The sequence below is a fragment of the Myotis myotis genome, unplaced genomic scaffold, assembly GCF_014108235.1.
Source record: "Myotis myotis isolate mMyoMyo1 unplaced genomic scaffold, mMyoMyo1.p scaffold_m19_p_12, whole genome shotgun sequence".
Lineage (NCBI taxonomy): Eukaryota > Metazoa > Chordata > Mammalia > Chiroptera > Vespertilionidae > Myotis > Myotis myotis.
In genome coordinates, this window is record NW_023416316.1 from 62807201 (window position 1) to 62821903 (window position 14703).

Below are 14703 nucleotides of genomic sequence, written 5' to 3' on the forward strand. Positions count from 1 at the left end.
AAATTAATTTTCCCTTCTCAAGGATGTGTTTTCACCCCCATGTTACATCTGCCACAAAATCAGAGGAGACGTTTGCCGTAACTTAGTAGTAATTGAGTCTAGAATCACAAATTTGTATTTTTTAATGCATGAAGCCACCTATACAATTTGAATACCCATTATCACAGACCTCCCAATGAGCTAACAAGAAGAGGGAACACATTGTACGTCCACATTTTCTCTCCCTCCAATACACTCTCTTTAATAATGTCAGCTGCATGCCTGAGTTTCATTTTCCCAATTATGCTGCTGGACAAACAGTAATGATGGGCACAGTAGCTCCATTTCTTGTAACAAGGAGAACAGAGCCAGGCATTTGCTAAAAATGCTTAAAAGCTGTGCTAAAAATACATGAACAGTGGTAGAAAGATTTACTTCGGCTAAATTTTTAAATGTAATTCAACTTAATAATATAATACAAGGATACCAGTCCTTTAAGGAAAATGTCTCAAGAGGTTTTCTGGGTTCCCTGAGGCCTCTCCGCTGCTTTAGCCGAGCTGTACTTTATATTAAGAGGTGAAAGGGGTTTTAAAAATAAATAAAACAGAAGGGAAGCCTCAAAGCGCCTGGCTTTAGCAACATTACTCCCGAGCACGGAACACCATTCCCTGCCTCCCGCTGTTCCCACATGGAGAGATGAGAATGGGAAAGCGGAGGGATGACCTAATACCTGCCCAGCTTCTGAGAAATGGGAGAGGGAAGCCCAACTCATTCCATTTAATTAGCTAAACAGGCCAGTGGGGGCGGCCGTGGCTGGCCATCCTGAGATGAGCAGTTGCAGGGAAAGAAACACTTTCTTGGCGAGCAAATGGGTACCAGCAGTACCAGCTTGGAACTAGTAGCTAGAAACGTCTAGATGATTCAGAGAATGTCATCGAAGAAAAGAATGAGAGGTTCCTGAGAAAGATGGGCTGAGAAAACGGACTACCCCATCCTGATTTAGGGAAACTTTGAAAACGCATACAGGTCTCCTTGCTTTACAATTGATACTGCGTAAGGTCAATGGCTTAGAATTTCATTCTAAGGTAGATAAGGTGCTTTGTTTTGTTTTTTTCCCCAATATGCTTACCTCAGACAGCCCCTGTCACTTTCCCTTCCCTATTTTAGGTATATCTGTTGCACATTATTACCACCTGATGGGTGAGCAACAAAACTGCAGGGTTTTTCATGTCAGGTAAAATGAATAATTTTTGCCCTGAAAGCCATACGTATAAAGATGAAATGGTGAAAGACAGGGAATATATTCTTTTAGTTATCTACTTGCTCCTATTAGGAATGAGTAACCCCTGGGGCTTAACTATTCCATGAAGAAAGCATCAGATTAGCATTGAAATGGCCTCTACACAGCCTGTCATCTAACCCAGGAGTCCTCACAGCTGAGCAGGCACCAAGCCCACCCTCAGTTTCATTCATTAGGTTTTGGGTGGGGCGGCCAGGACGTTGTGTTTCTAAGGATGTCCCAGGAGGATGCGGGTGCTGCGGGTGCAGGACCACGCCTGAGAATCGCTGCCTAAACCAGGTGGCAGGGTAGGTCCACCTGTCAGCCTAAGTACCCAGGACGGACTTGCAGTTCAGACAAGGCCCTTCTGTAACACAGGTGACACCTCCTCACAATCCACTGCAAAACCTACGGGTCATCCTCCCAAGCATGTATGCGATGGGAGCGACTGCTCTACACACAGAGCTCTTCTTACGTGTGGTGCGTAGCCTCCTGTGAGTCTAACTAACAGCGCAGGGGAGCATAACATGGGTGGCTTCTGGTCAAATTCAGATCAACTAATTGGTCTTCCCTTGAAGAATTAAACACTCGGCCTGATTTAATTCTGTGGTTAATCCGCCTCTTTTAAAAAACAAAATATGATACTCTGGTACACAAAGCATCTCTTGTGGTACTGTCAGCATAAGAGAGGGAGACAGAGAGAAGGAAAGGGAGAGAGAAAAAGAAGAGGGAGAATGAGAGAGGGGAGAGAGAAAGAAGAAACACAAAGAAACAAAAGAGGAAAGCCTGCTATTTTCATTTTAAAAACCCACAAAATCTTAATGTGAGTGCTTGAGTCTATGGCACTACAGGTGATTTTCCCCTCTTGCCATATTTCTCTATTTTCAATATGTTTTAAGTAGAATAAGTACTGCACTTGTAATAGGAAAATATACCTATACTTTATTTTTAAAATCCATAATCAAATCTATATTGCTGGGTTTTAACTAAAAGCTTTCCAGAAGAGCTCCCTGGCATACAAACGTTTTAATAAACATACCAGTCTCCTAATTTCAGTCTGGCTGAAAGTTAACATCAGGCATAAAATAAATGCTTATCGTTCAAAATTTCAAACTCTTACACGTGCCGACACAACACAGCACGGGCCTGGAAATCAGCCTGAACAGCACCTGCCAGCGTTGCTGTAGCGTAACCTGCCCTTGGAGAACTGGCTGCATGTTGCTGCACTGAACTACGCGTTTCACAAAAATAAAATTGCTTATTAGTACTTTGTAAGGAGGACGGGGGCTTCTCTCCCGCCGCAGCTTGGAAATGAAGATTACAGCATCTGTGAATTTATTACAAGCCATGAAACAGGCTTCAAACCTGCACCTTCGGGGTGGCAATGACTCAAGCTCACTCACTCTCCACTCCACTACCTATTTTTATCCATGCATATTTATGAACAATTCCAGCAGAAAATTGCATTTTCTGGCCCACATATACCTTTGATGTGTTCCAGAGGCAAGATTGCTGTATGGGAAGGCAGCACATTTCACAATCCGCCAGGCAGAAAGTGTGAAAGATTCCCCGGGGCGGCTGCCTACTTACCAGTGACCTGGTCAACTAGGATGCGAGAAGTAATAATGCGTCCGTATTGTGAAAAAAGCTGTTCCAACTCCTTCTGAGTCATCGTCTTCGGGAGTCCACTGACGTACAAATTTGCATCTCTGATAGAAGCTGAACTTGGGCGAGCATAGGAAACCTGGAAAGGGGGAACGACATCAGATATACATGCAAACTCAAGTACCTCCCTGCGGAACCTCAAAGGCGGCCTCAAGTTAGTGAGTGGTTTGTCCGTAAGGACCGTACAAACACCACTGAAGTTAAAGCAAGCCCAGCATTGCCTGTTTCACTCAGTGCTGGAGAAATTCTAAACAAATGGGAAATGCCATCCCCCCTGGGTGGAGAGAATATTTCCCCCTAGATTTGTAAGTTTCAAAACAGACCAGTGATGCACACAGCACAGGGCTATTTGTGCTTAACAGATCGTTCTCAGTGGGGCCAACCCCTAAAGTAGGGATTTTGGCTCAATCTAATGATTAAGCTTCAAGACTCTAAAGTCATCTGATATTATTGTAACCTGTTTTCAATTCTCCCATCTCCAGGAGAGATGGTGCCACATTTCTAAACAATTTACCCTGTTATCATTAAATATGCCCCTTTGATTACTCCAAAATAACTTTTTATCACCTCTAAATTCCCAGATTTAAATATGGGATTGAGCTGTATCGCCTACCGTTCTGTCTATTGTTGTCTTGCTCACAAGTCTTTCTAATCTTGATTTCAAAGATCTGAAATCTGTTTATTGACTTTACCTGCAATTTTCTGTACCCTTTCAAAAAGCTTCCTATCTTTGACATATAGTACCCCAAATCCTACTAGGATGGAAGAGAAAATGAGTCCAGGTTGTTTATAATCAACATTCTTTACATAAGTTCGCGTAGGAAGGAACTACAGCTGTCTCTCTTATCTCTTTCATTGTATCCTCAATCTCTTGGCACTTGGTAGATGCTAAAATATTTGCTGAGGAAAGCCAATGTAATACCCCATTGATCCGATAGGTCCACAGTAGCTTACTGGACCACAGCGTTTAACAGACAGTTCATCAAGTCATCTAGACTTTGCCCAAATTGTAACTAACTGCTCTCTGCCTATAAGCTATCTCTGCCAAGTTTTAGATCGCTGAGTCTTATGTACTATTCCTGATCACAGTCTCTTTGCTTTTAAGTGTAAGCACGTTTAGACTGCCTGCAATGATAAAAACTTCACAATATATCCCCTCTTCCAGATTGTTCATGACAAAGGCAAATGGATCTAATTCTAGGACTGACTTACGGGGTACCGTGTTATGATAACTTCTGCCTACTCATTTCATCCATTAGTATCCACTTTTAATCTACTTCATTGCTTTTTTTTAAAAAAAAAACTTTTCAATTTAAACAGTTTTGATATGAAATATTTTCTCCATGGTTTAAATTCTGCTCATAGCTCTTTATGTAATAACTTTTTTTTTTTTTAATTTCCCAGGAGGTTTAAAAAGCGAGCCAGGTTTAATACTACTTTATAAAAGGTCTTGCTATATTTTATCCCGATCCTAATAGTGTGGACATTTAAAACTCTTATCGTTTATTCAAAGTTTGCTTATTAACTTAACACCTGTTGTCCCAACGGCTATATTAGCACTGTCCTGTCCTCCAGGCAAAAGGGAGAAGATAAATAACAACTCATGGGCTGCTCTTTTTTTCTGAGTTTCTAAACCCTTAAGAACAATGAACTTAAGGACAATGGACTTGGGGAACTATAATGTAAGCGACAAATAAGAAATGAAGGAAAATTCCAAGTGATCAACAAAGCAACGGAAATGGACTCTAGTCTTGGGACAGCGATAAACAGATATAAACATAAAGCCAATGTATTCCTATGCAGTGAGTGAGTAAAGAACAGCTCCCAATTCTCTGGGTAAGCTAGAATCCCACTGCTTGGACCCCCTGGTATCTAATGGCCCCCAGGGCTTTATTTCAGGGGCAGGGAGCCCTCAGCAAGTCAGCAGTCAGTCTGCTCCAGATCATGTGAAAGAAGAGTTCCCTTTATGAAGAGCCACTTCCCACGGGCAACAGAGTAAGCATCTTCTCAAAGTTTGGGCGGCTTTCAATGGCTGATGAAGCAGGCAGTAGAGGCAGGCAGGCTCTCCATGAGCTCGAACATGGCATGAAAAGTGTAACAGTAGGTCAAGGTGACAGCTCTTTAAGCAATGTGCCTGGCCTCAAAACTAGGTTCCGTTCATGATGGACAAATTTTTTTAAAAATATATTTTATTGATTTTTTACAGAGAGGACGGGAGAGGGATAGAGAGTTAGAAACATGGATGAGAGAGAAACATCAATCAGCTGCCTCCTGCACACCTCCTACTGGGGATGTGCCCGCAATCAAGGTACATGCCCTTGACCCGAATCGAACCTGGGACCCTTCAGTCCACAGGCTGACGCTCTATCCACTGAGCCAAACCGGTTAGGGCATGATGGACAAATTCTTTACATCCATTACCACATAATTGTACTGGCTTTATGTGGTTATTAGGAATAATTAAATAAATAATCTCGAAAGCACATAAAATGCTGAGCACGGAGCCGAAAAACCTAGGTGACTATATTATAAATACTATTTACCTCTACGTGCACTTGAAAATGTAGGTAAAGACCCAGACTATTAGACTTGGGAGTAACCTGAGCCCATTACTGTGTTCCAGAAAATTTACTCATGCAGTGACATTTACTGCTTTGTGCATTTCAGAGGAGTGTGGGTGGGGTGTTTTAAAAGTTATCCTAAAATATATTTAGGAAAACGGGTTTATATTTAGTGCTTATATAAAAGCTTTGAAAACATACTTGGGTCAGTTATGTTATCTGCTTTTATTTTTCCTTCAGTTCACATTGCTTAATTCCCAACCTGTAGTGACTATATTGTCTTATTTTCTGTATTCTTGAAACATGTAGGGCCTTGATCCTGAAGAGCCTGCCCCTTCCTAGAGATAGTAAATGACTCCCCTGGTGAGCACAACTTTGGTATACAAACCAACCAATCCAGAGCCCACACTGCTATCTCCGTTATCTAACTCACCAAACCAGTATTCCCCTGCCCTAAGTCACTGCAGGGCCAGGTACTAGACAACTAGGAACTACCCTGTAGCCCAGAGCTCTCCAAATTATTCCAACTATCTAATGCTAACTTTACTCACCTTATTCTGGGATCAAAGCCGCTCCCTTTCCCTCCCTCTAGCAAGGATAGCACTATAACCCACACCCTCCCTCACACTTTCTTTCCACTAGAACCCCAATGAAGGTTCGGGGAGGCTCTGCCCTCTCCCCTCTGACACCTGACTGCCCCTGGTGCTTCCCCACATGGCCCTACATGGCATGTTGTGTCTGTTTCTGGACATTTTTGAGTACAAACTTCTTCCTTTATAACAAACATTTCTGCGTCTGCAGGTCTTATCATACCTGATTAACACAAATCCTGGGTACCCTTTTAGCACGCAGCCATATTGTAAAGGCTCCAAGAATAACAAATCTCAAAACAGTATTTTTTAGTAACTTTGTCAATGAACTGGTTCCAACTGCCATAGGCACGAAATTGTTTGCAAACTCGTGGAGATAAGAACACTATTCCCATTTCCCTTACACTTAGAGGCTTCTGAGACTTCATTTGCAAAGCGTTTTCAAATACAGTGTTTTATTCGTGCCTCACAACAACCCTGTGAGGTAGGGTAGGGCACACATTAGTATTTTATTGCTGGGGAAATAGGTATTGACAAGACAAATAACATGACTAAGGTTATACACACGTGTTCACTCTTGATTCCAATTCCGATCTTCTGACCCCATGTTCTTGCCTACTTGTCTGGTTTCTCTGCCACAAAACCACACGATAGTAACTAGCTTGGTACACTTGTTCTGAGAGTTTAGAAAAATTAAATGCCCCTTGGTTATTTCTTAAATACTCACAGAGTGAAAGTGAGCAGAGCAGAAAACATGATGGCACTAGAAATTATAAATAAGTCAAAAGTAATTTTATTTCATTTTCCATTACTATCTTTAAGTCACTTTTTCCAGGAAAAGGATGAGTGACCACCAATTGCAATTAACTAGAGAAACTGCACATCGTTATCAGAATTTTGGAATTAGTTTTATTACTTTCTTATTTTTAGAATGTAATTAAATGAGTAATGCACCACCCCACTCCACCCCTGCCCACTTCCCGAAATTTTGTGAGGGCAACTGTCCCCTTCCCAGACCACTATGCCAGGGGTCCTCAAACTACGGCCCGCGGGCCACATGCAGATACAAATACTGTATTTGTTCCCGTTTTGTTTTTTACTTCAAAATGAGATATGTGCAGTGTGCATAGGAATTTGTTCATAGTTTTTTTTTAAACTATAGTCCGGCCCTCCAACGGTCTGAGGGACAGTGAACTGGCCCCGTTTAAAAAGTTTGAGGACCCCTGCACTATGCTGTGTCTCACGTCCGAAACTTTATTGTTTCTGGGATCAAAGCCGCTCCCTTTCCCTCTTAGCAAGGCTAGCACTATAACCCACACCCTCCCTCCAGGAAAATACATCTTCTTCTCTTTCTTCCACCTTGACGGATTATAAACAGAAACTATACTGAGACCAAAGGAGGAAGAAGGCTAGTAGCAGTAGGATAAGGGCTTGCACCTTTGAAGGTTCAAATAAGTTTCCAGATCAAATCTGGCAATTGTCAGCTACCTTCCTTATTCTGATGTTTTCTGTGGATCTGGAGTATGTACTGGTGCCTTGCTTTTAATACCCACGGAGAGAACCACTCTCGGGCTATCTTAACCCTCAAAATGTTGTCTATCTTTGTGGTTCTTCAAGACTAAAATCCCTTGGAGAAGACCCAAGAGATGGCTTTGTTTTGTGGCGAGTTCTGGGTGAGAAAGACTTTAGTAGGATGAACCTCCAGCTCCCTTTGGCTCCCAGTGGGGTCAGAAAAGCTCCTCCTTCACCAAATGCAAGCTGTTCTCCAAACAACAGTCTCTGGATTAATAGATGGGTTTGGATTTTAAATTTTCACTGCCATTTAAACAGGTGAATATTTAATGCCTGAGAAGCAAGGTTAGAAAATGTCAAAACTACTAAGTGAAGGATCTAATTTAAGAGGCAGCTAGAGAGTCTGCAATTTAAATATTTAAAGATAACACAGGGAGTACTACACTGAACAGCAATCTACTCCAATGACAGCAATTTAAAACTCAGGCTGATGCAGGAATTTCCCACAACCTTCCGAGTGATATAATAAACAAAGACAAGCAATACTGAGGTTACGTGAGGGAAGAGAGAGGGAGGCAGTTACAAGTACCAGGCAAATAAATACTCGGGCCAATGGTTTCTCCATTTGTTCTTCACCAATGAGAGCAGATTGGACAAAATAGAGATAAAAATAGATGTATCAAAGTAATTAGGTCTCAAAAACAGAGTAGTTTAAAACACCGTATATTTCTTATAATTAAAAACTCATTTCTTCATCAGCAACTGAAACTAATTATACATTAAACATTCAAGGAAGCATATGAAGAATGAGCTATCAAAACCAAGGTAATCACCTTGCTGGGTGGTTCAGTTGGTTGGAGCGTCATCACATACACCAAAAGGTTGCAGGTTCGATCCCGGTTGAGGTGAGTACAGGAGGCAACAGATTGATGTTTCTCTCTTATATCAATGTTTCTCTCTCTCTCTCTCTCTCTTCCTTCCTTCCTCTCTAAAAATCAGTAAAAACATATCCTCAGGTGAGGATTAAAAAAAAAAAAAAGGACACAATTACAGCATACAGAATTAAAAGGGATGGAAATATGGAAAATAACTGGTATTTTAAATGTGCATAGTAAAGTTTAAAATCCCTGAACATTACTTTCAATACAAGTCCATTTAAATGCTTTTGTCCAAAAACACAACTGCCTCCGCTTCTCTGACTCATCAGCGAAAAGATCAGTGACAATGGACATTAATGCAAGAGATTAAGATGATAAGGTCTATAAATGAACAAAGCAATTCCTTCTCCATTAAACGAAGGGCATTTGAAAAATCTCCCACCGGTGAGATCACCACTGAACAGCTTCCATCACTTGTCAATTACTGACCTAGGACTGCAAACATCCTGAAAATTAGACACTTGCCACTTCTAAAGCTCCATTCAATCTCTCCCGCGGAGGGAGTGCTCACCGTCCGTCATCGCTGTGCCTATTTAAACGGAGAGTTAATTGCTGTTCTTATAAAAGATGGAGTCTTGGTGGGACTCTCTGAAAAATGACACTGTCCCTAAATGAAGGTCTGGTACTCGGTAACAAGGGTCTTGTGCCCACAGCAAGGCCTTATGGTCAGGTGACCACACTGGACCCTCCAAAAGAGCCCAGAAGTAAAATACACAGAAGAATGTGGCCTCTCACCTCAACGCAGGCCACAGCCCTTAAATTCACCCAAAAGAAGGATGTGTACTCTGAGCTTCTAAGTCCTCGGTTCTCAACCTGTGGGTCGCGACCCCTTTGGCGGTCGAACGACCCTCTCACAGGGGTCGCCTAAGACCATCCTGCATGTCAGATATTTACATTACGATTCATAACAGTAGCAACATTACAGTTATGAAGTAGCCACGAAAATAATTTTATGGTTGGGTCACAACATGAGGAGCTGTATTTAAAGGGCCAGAAGGTTGAGAACCACTGTTCTAAGTACAAAACCCTAGCAGGAACAGGATTCAAACATACACTGAGGCATATACAGGTAGCCTAGGCCAAGATTAGGTTTTACTTAAAAACAGACATGTTTCACAAAGGGTTGCAGATGAGTAAGCCTGAGAGAATAGAGCAAACAGAAATAGGTCCATCAGAAACTAAAGAACAGCTCCAGCAAAGGTGTTAGAGCTAAAAGGGATAATCACACCTCGAAGGAAGGCTTAGCGAAGGTATACATTGGGGTAGTTACCTTTAATAGGTATTTCAAGACACAAAATTTAGAAAAACTACATCAATGGGAAATACAGATGGAACCTCAAATGTTACTGAGACTGGATCTGTTGAATTCTTTAAGTCTACACAAAGATTGTGTTCATTCAAGTGAGCAGCTCAGAGATACCGAGGAATACATCTGATCACGCTATGCTCTGCTTCAGTTCCCTCAGGGGCTCCCTAATGCTCTAAGATTAATTTCAAATGTCTCAGTCCTTTATGCTCAGGACACTAAGTACGTCTTCTATATAAAAACACACAACCTTCAAGGTTTCCCAAAGCTTTCTGCTCTCTCACTTCCCTGGTTGTGTCCCAAGACACCAAACAAAACCTTGGAAGGGGGATTCAACGACCTTAGCCCTTTGTCAGGGGGTTTTCCTTTAACCCACTGGCTGCAACAGTCTGAAATCACACAAGTTTTCTGGCAAAATGAGTTATTGGGAAGATGACCAGACATTTACAAGGAAATACCAGAAGAGAGAGATTCAAGAAGGTAACAACCTTAGCTTTGCTAAATATCTTCTTATATACATCTGAAATAAATCAAAATGAGTCATCCCATTACAACAGTTACTGTATTTCTTCTTGTAATTCCTGAGAATTATTTACGTACTTGAGAAAATCTAGTATTGGTGGGATGTGGGGAGGAGGACTGAAGAGAGAAAAATCAAACTAAGAATTCTACAGCTAGTGTTTTACACCAATTAAATTAAAAAGTACCCAGAATAGTCAGAATCTCTTAGGTATCAAACATGCCTGCTTTTTTTAATTTTTTTTTTTTAACTGGATGCCATTTAATGGAAAGTGAAAACAGCAAGTGGTTTACAGGAGAGAGACTGCCCGGCTTCACATCATGTTGGAGCTTTAGTGCAACACAGGAAATAAACTTCCAGGCAGCCGATTCTTGCATCCAAGGTAAAGAGGAAGCTAAGACTTAATAATGTCATAAGTGATTATAGAAGGCATTGTTAAAAGCAACACTAAACCTACTGAATAGCCACAGAAAATCAAAAGCATTCTGGTTGAAAGATTTGTACTAAGCAACGAATCATAAACTGGAGACTTGGGAAATTAGATTTCCTTTTTCACACACCTTCAACTCCGCCTCTGAAAAACTAGGCTGAGCAGAATTTATTAAATGCTACCGAACACCGTCTCATCCGTGTGTATCAATTAAATGAGGGTCCAAACAGGCTGTCTTTGACAGACATCTTCATTTTTTATTGAAGTGTGGTAGTTGGCAGATCCTATCTGTGCTTTTATTGTTGCTTCTGCTTGGCGGATGCACGCACTTGGTTCAAAAAGGGTTCTCAGGCTGATAAAGGCCAACAGGGAGTCCACGGTAGAGATATTCTTGAAATGCAACTCAGAGAAGCCACACATGCCTTCCAAATTCCTAAAGACCTCTGCATGTGAGAATTCAACAGAGAATAAAACACAAGCAGAGCCATGGTATGAATATGGCATCTGAGGAAGGAGTGGTGGTGGTTACATGAAATTCACTACCGCAGTGGTGGTAGATTACTCATGCCAAGGTCTAAGCAGGAATCTATCAATCAAAATATTCCATATTCCATTTCCAAACCTAAAGCCATCACTTAGCCCATTAAAATTTTAGGAAGCGATTACACTAAGGTGGCACACACACAAAGTAGATGGAGTTCCAGCTGTAACCAGCGGAGTCCATTCTTATCCCCTCTGCCTTAGAAGTATCAGTAGTGGTTAAGAAAGCAGACTCCCTTACTTTTAACATTAACAATGAGAAATGAGCCCAGCCAGTGTGGCTCAGTGGGTAAGCACTGACCCATGAACCAAGAGGTCACCAGTTCGATTCCGATCAGGGCACATGCCTGGGTTGCAGGTTCCAGCAAGAGGCAGCTGATCAATGTTTCTAACTCTCGTGCTCGCTTCGGCAGCACATATACTAAAATGTTTCTAACTCTCTATCCCTCTCCCTTCCTCTCTCTCTCTAAAATCAATTAAAAAAAAAACTACTAGTAAAAATAAGTAAAAATGAGAAATGGCCCTGTATTTATATGGGCACATAATCTTTCAAAATTTTAAGCATGAATAGGAGGCAGAAGAAAATGTATTATTACTGGTGAGGCTCTGGCTACAACAGAGTGTACCATGAAGTAGTGGCCAGAAATTAATGCTTGTACTAGAGCAAAGTCAAGGAGTAAAAGCATAAGGCATGGAGTCGCACAGAGCTAGGTCCAGATCTGGGCTCTGCTGCTTGCTTGCCAGTTACATAACTCTGAGATAATTCCCTTTGGTACTTTGAAACCTTCATTTCTTTATTTGTAATTTGATGTTTAATACTCCTTACCTCACAGGGACCGCATAAGGATTAAACAGAGTAACAGAACTATTAACACAGAGCCGGAGAACCATAGTAATGTTTTAATCATAATGTAATGATTTCATGTGTATAATCTCATAACAGCACAGCTAATGACAGCCCCTGACATTTATTAAGTTCTTCCCATGTGCCAGGCACTATTCTGGGTATGTTACATATACTACCTCAACTGATCCTCACAAGTGTATGAACTGAGTATTATTTTCAGCGTCCCAGTTTATGAAAGAAAAAACTCAAATATACCACTGTCCCTTAGATCAGGTAAGAAGACACAGAGCGGGAGAACTTGACACAAGGAAGAGGCATCCCTTTAACAGAAAAGCAGTTCAAAGATGAAATAACTAAGGTGTTTTCCAAAGTCACGGCAGTTATAAAAATGAATGTATATTAATTATTACATTAAAATACAATTTGTAATACAAATTTGTAATTATGACTTATAATTATGATATTATTAAATACTGCTTGTATTTTGTAAGACGATGGCAGATGAGTGTGTGAGAGCCTGAAGCCTGGATGAAGCATGAGGCTGGTACAAAAGGCCAACTTAATTTTATTTCTCTAATCAAAACCCTCCCACTTCCTCCTCCTCTCTTGTAGAGATCTGCCAGACCCTAACGTGAGGAGCAGGATGAAACACAGAGGATACTCTTTGGGGAGACAGCGGTAGAAACAACAAAGGGATTTCAAATTGCGCCTGATTTAAGGTTAGGGCTACACGTATGTTTCTGAATGTGGAATGGGCTACAAGGCTCTGCGATCAGTGCCCAACGCAACGTGATTTCACAGAGAATAAACCAACACTAAGAAGGCTAGCTAGTAGGTAGCCCTATAAATTCTTGTCTAGACACTTCCATTAAATATCCTCTGAGGACATAAGAGGCTGGAGGAAGAAAGGAAGGCTCAGGACTCAGTATCCAATGCGTTTGGGCTTCTACTCGGCCAGACAGCAGGCTGCCTCAGTGCCTCCTCCCGGGGTAGCAATGCTGTTATATTGTCAGGCGTTAAGCTCCTACAGGGTTGTCACTAACTCTGACATATATATGTCTCACACACCCCACGTAGGCACTCCAATACCTGCCGAGTAAATATATTCCAGGGCATCCTGCAGGGGCTACTTCTGAAGTACCTCTCAGGCAAGATGATTAGAAGGTGCAGTACTTGCCCAAACTACCTGGCTTTTTATGCCTCTTGGAAACAATACAACAGTTAAATTGGCCTATACTGGTAGAAAAACAGACGTATCATCCACTTCTTCGAAAGCCGTTCTCCAGTAACAGCTTCTTAAGGGTCCTTTCAACACACTACCTGGTGAAAGTAGAGTGGAGCTGTTTAAGTGGAGCTGGTGGCTCAGTTGGTTGGAGCATCGTCCCGTGCACCAAAAGGTTGTGGGTTTGATTCCTGGTCAGGGCACATACAGGAAATGGCCAATGGATGATTCTCACACTGATGTGTTTCTCTCTCTCTCTCTCTCTCTCTCCCTCTCTTTCTAAAATTCACCAAAAACATACCCTCATGGAAGGATTAAAAGAAAAGAATAAAGCCACCTAGTACCGGTTAGCAATGTATGGGGGAAAAGGTTCTCAACAAGCCAATGTCGGTGGGTACACATCCTAGGGCTTTCACAAACTCCATCGACGGTTTGACAGAGAGAGAAAATATATGAAAGAGAGAGACTGACGGACAAAGACAAGGGCAGATGGACATTACGTAGAAAATCTCCCATAAAGGGATAACAATAGTTACATCTTCATTTATTGTAGAAAAAAGGAAAAGGAGCAGGTAAGTCCTTCACACATCCTTCATTTTGACATCTTCAGTGAGTAGTAACGCCTCCCAAGAAGTGAGAGTTGCACTTTTAATTTCACTAAATTGTGAATATTTCTCTCTTTGAGAATACAGAGCAGGTCTCTCCTATTTCTTATCAACAATACAGAGGAACTTCCTCATTCCGGGTTTATTCCTAGGAGCCTGCTTTCTGTGAGGAGCCTACGAGCCTGAGTTTTCTTGAAGACAAAGATGCCTGCCCTCAGAGAGCAGAACGCAAACAGGAGAGAAAAGCCCTGTGCAGTGAAAACTAAGTCCTTTTAAGCGCCAAATAAAACTTGGTGAACAATGACCCTGGTATAGGCAGAGGATGCGCCAAGGCAGGAGGGAAGACTCAGATGCTGCGTGTTTAAGGATGAAGAGCCCAGAGGAGATAAAAATTCTGTAGGACAATGAAAGCACTGAGTAGGGACCTGGGGCAGATTCTGGAGCTCTTCAATGTCAGGCGAAGCTCTTCTAAGGCAGTCACAGTCTACAGAAATGTGTATGTCATGTACCTGTACAATATGCACACAGGTGTGCCAGCAGAAGCCAGGTGAGGAGAACAACCAAAATCAGTGTGGCAATAAAAAGCTAATTTAAATACAATCTGCAATAAGTTTCCTTTTGTTCTATAGCTAAAAGAAAAACTGCTTGGCTACAAAGTTCACTAGGCTATCCAAGTCTTCTTTGGCCTACTTACACACACAGTAATGAA

At 41.6% G+C, this 14703-nt stretch overlaps 1 protein-coding gene across 2 annotated transcripts in view; it reads right to left on the bottom strand.

Moving 5' to 3' along the window:
- ELAVL2 (ELAV like RNA binding protein 2) overlaps positions 1-14703 on the bottom strand; it is a 78438-nt gene that overhangs the window by 11276 nt on the left and 52459 nt on the right. For both annotated transcript variants that reach the window (XM_036331284.1, XM_036331283.1), the window contains exon 4: positions 2849-3002. In XM_036331284.1, the coding sequence (XP_036187177.1) occupies positions 2849-3002 (154 nt within the window). The remainder of the gene's footprint in view (positions 1-2848; positions 3003-14703) is intronic.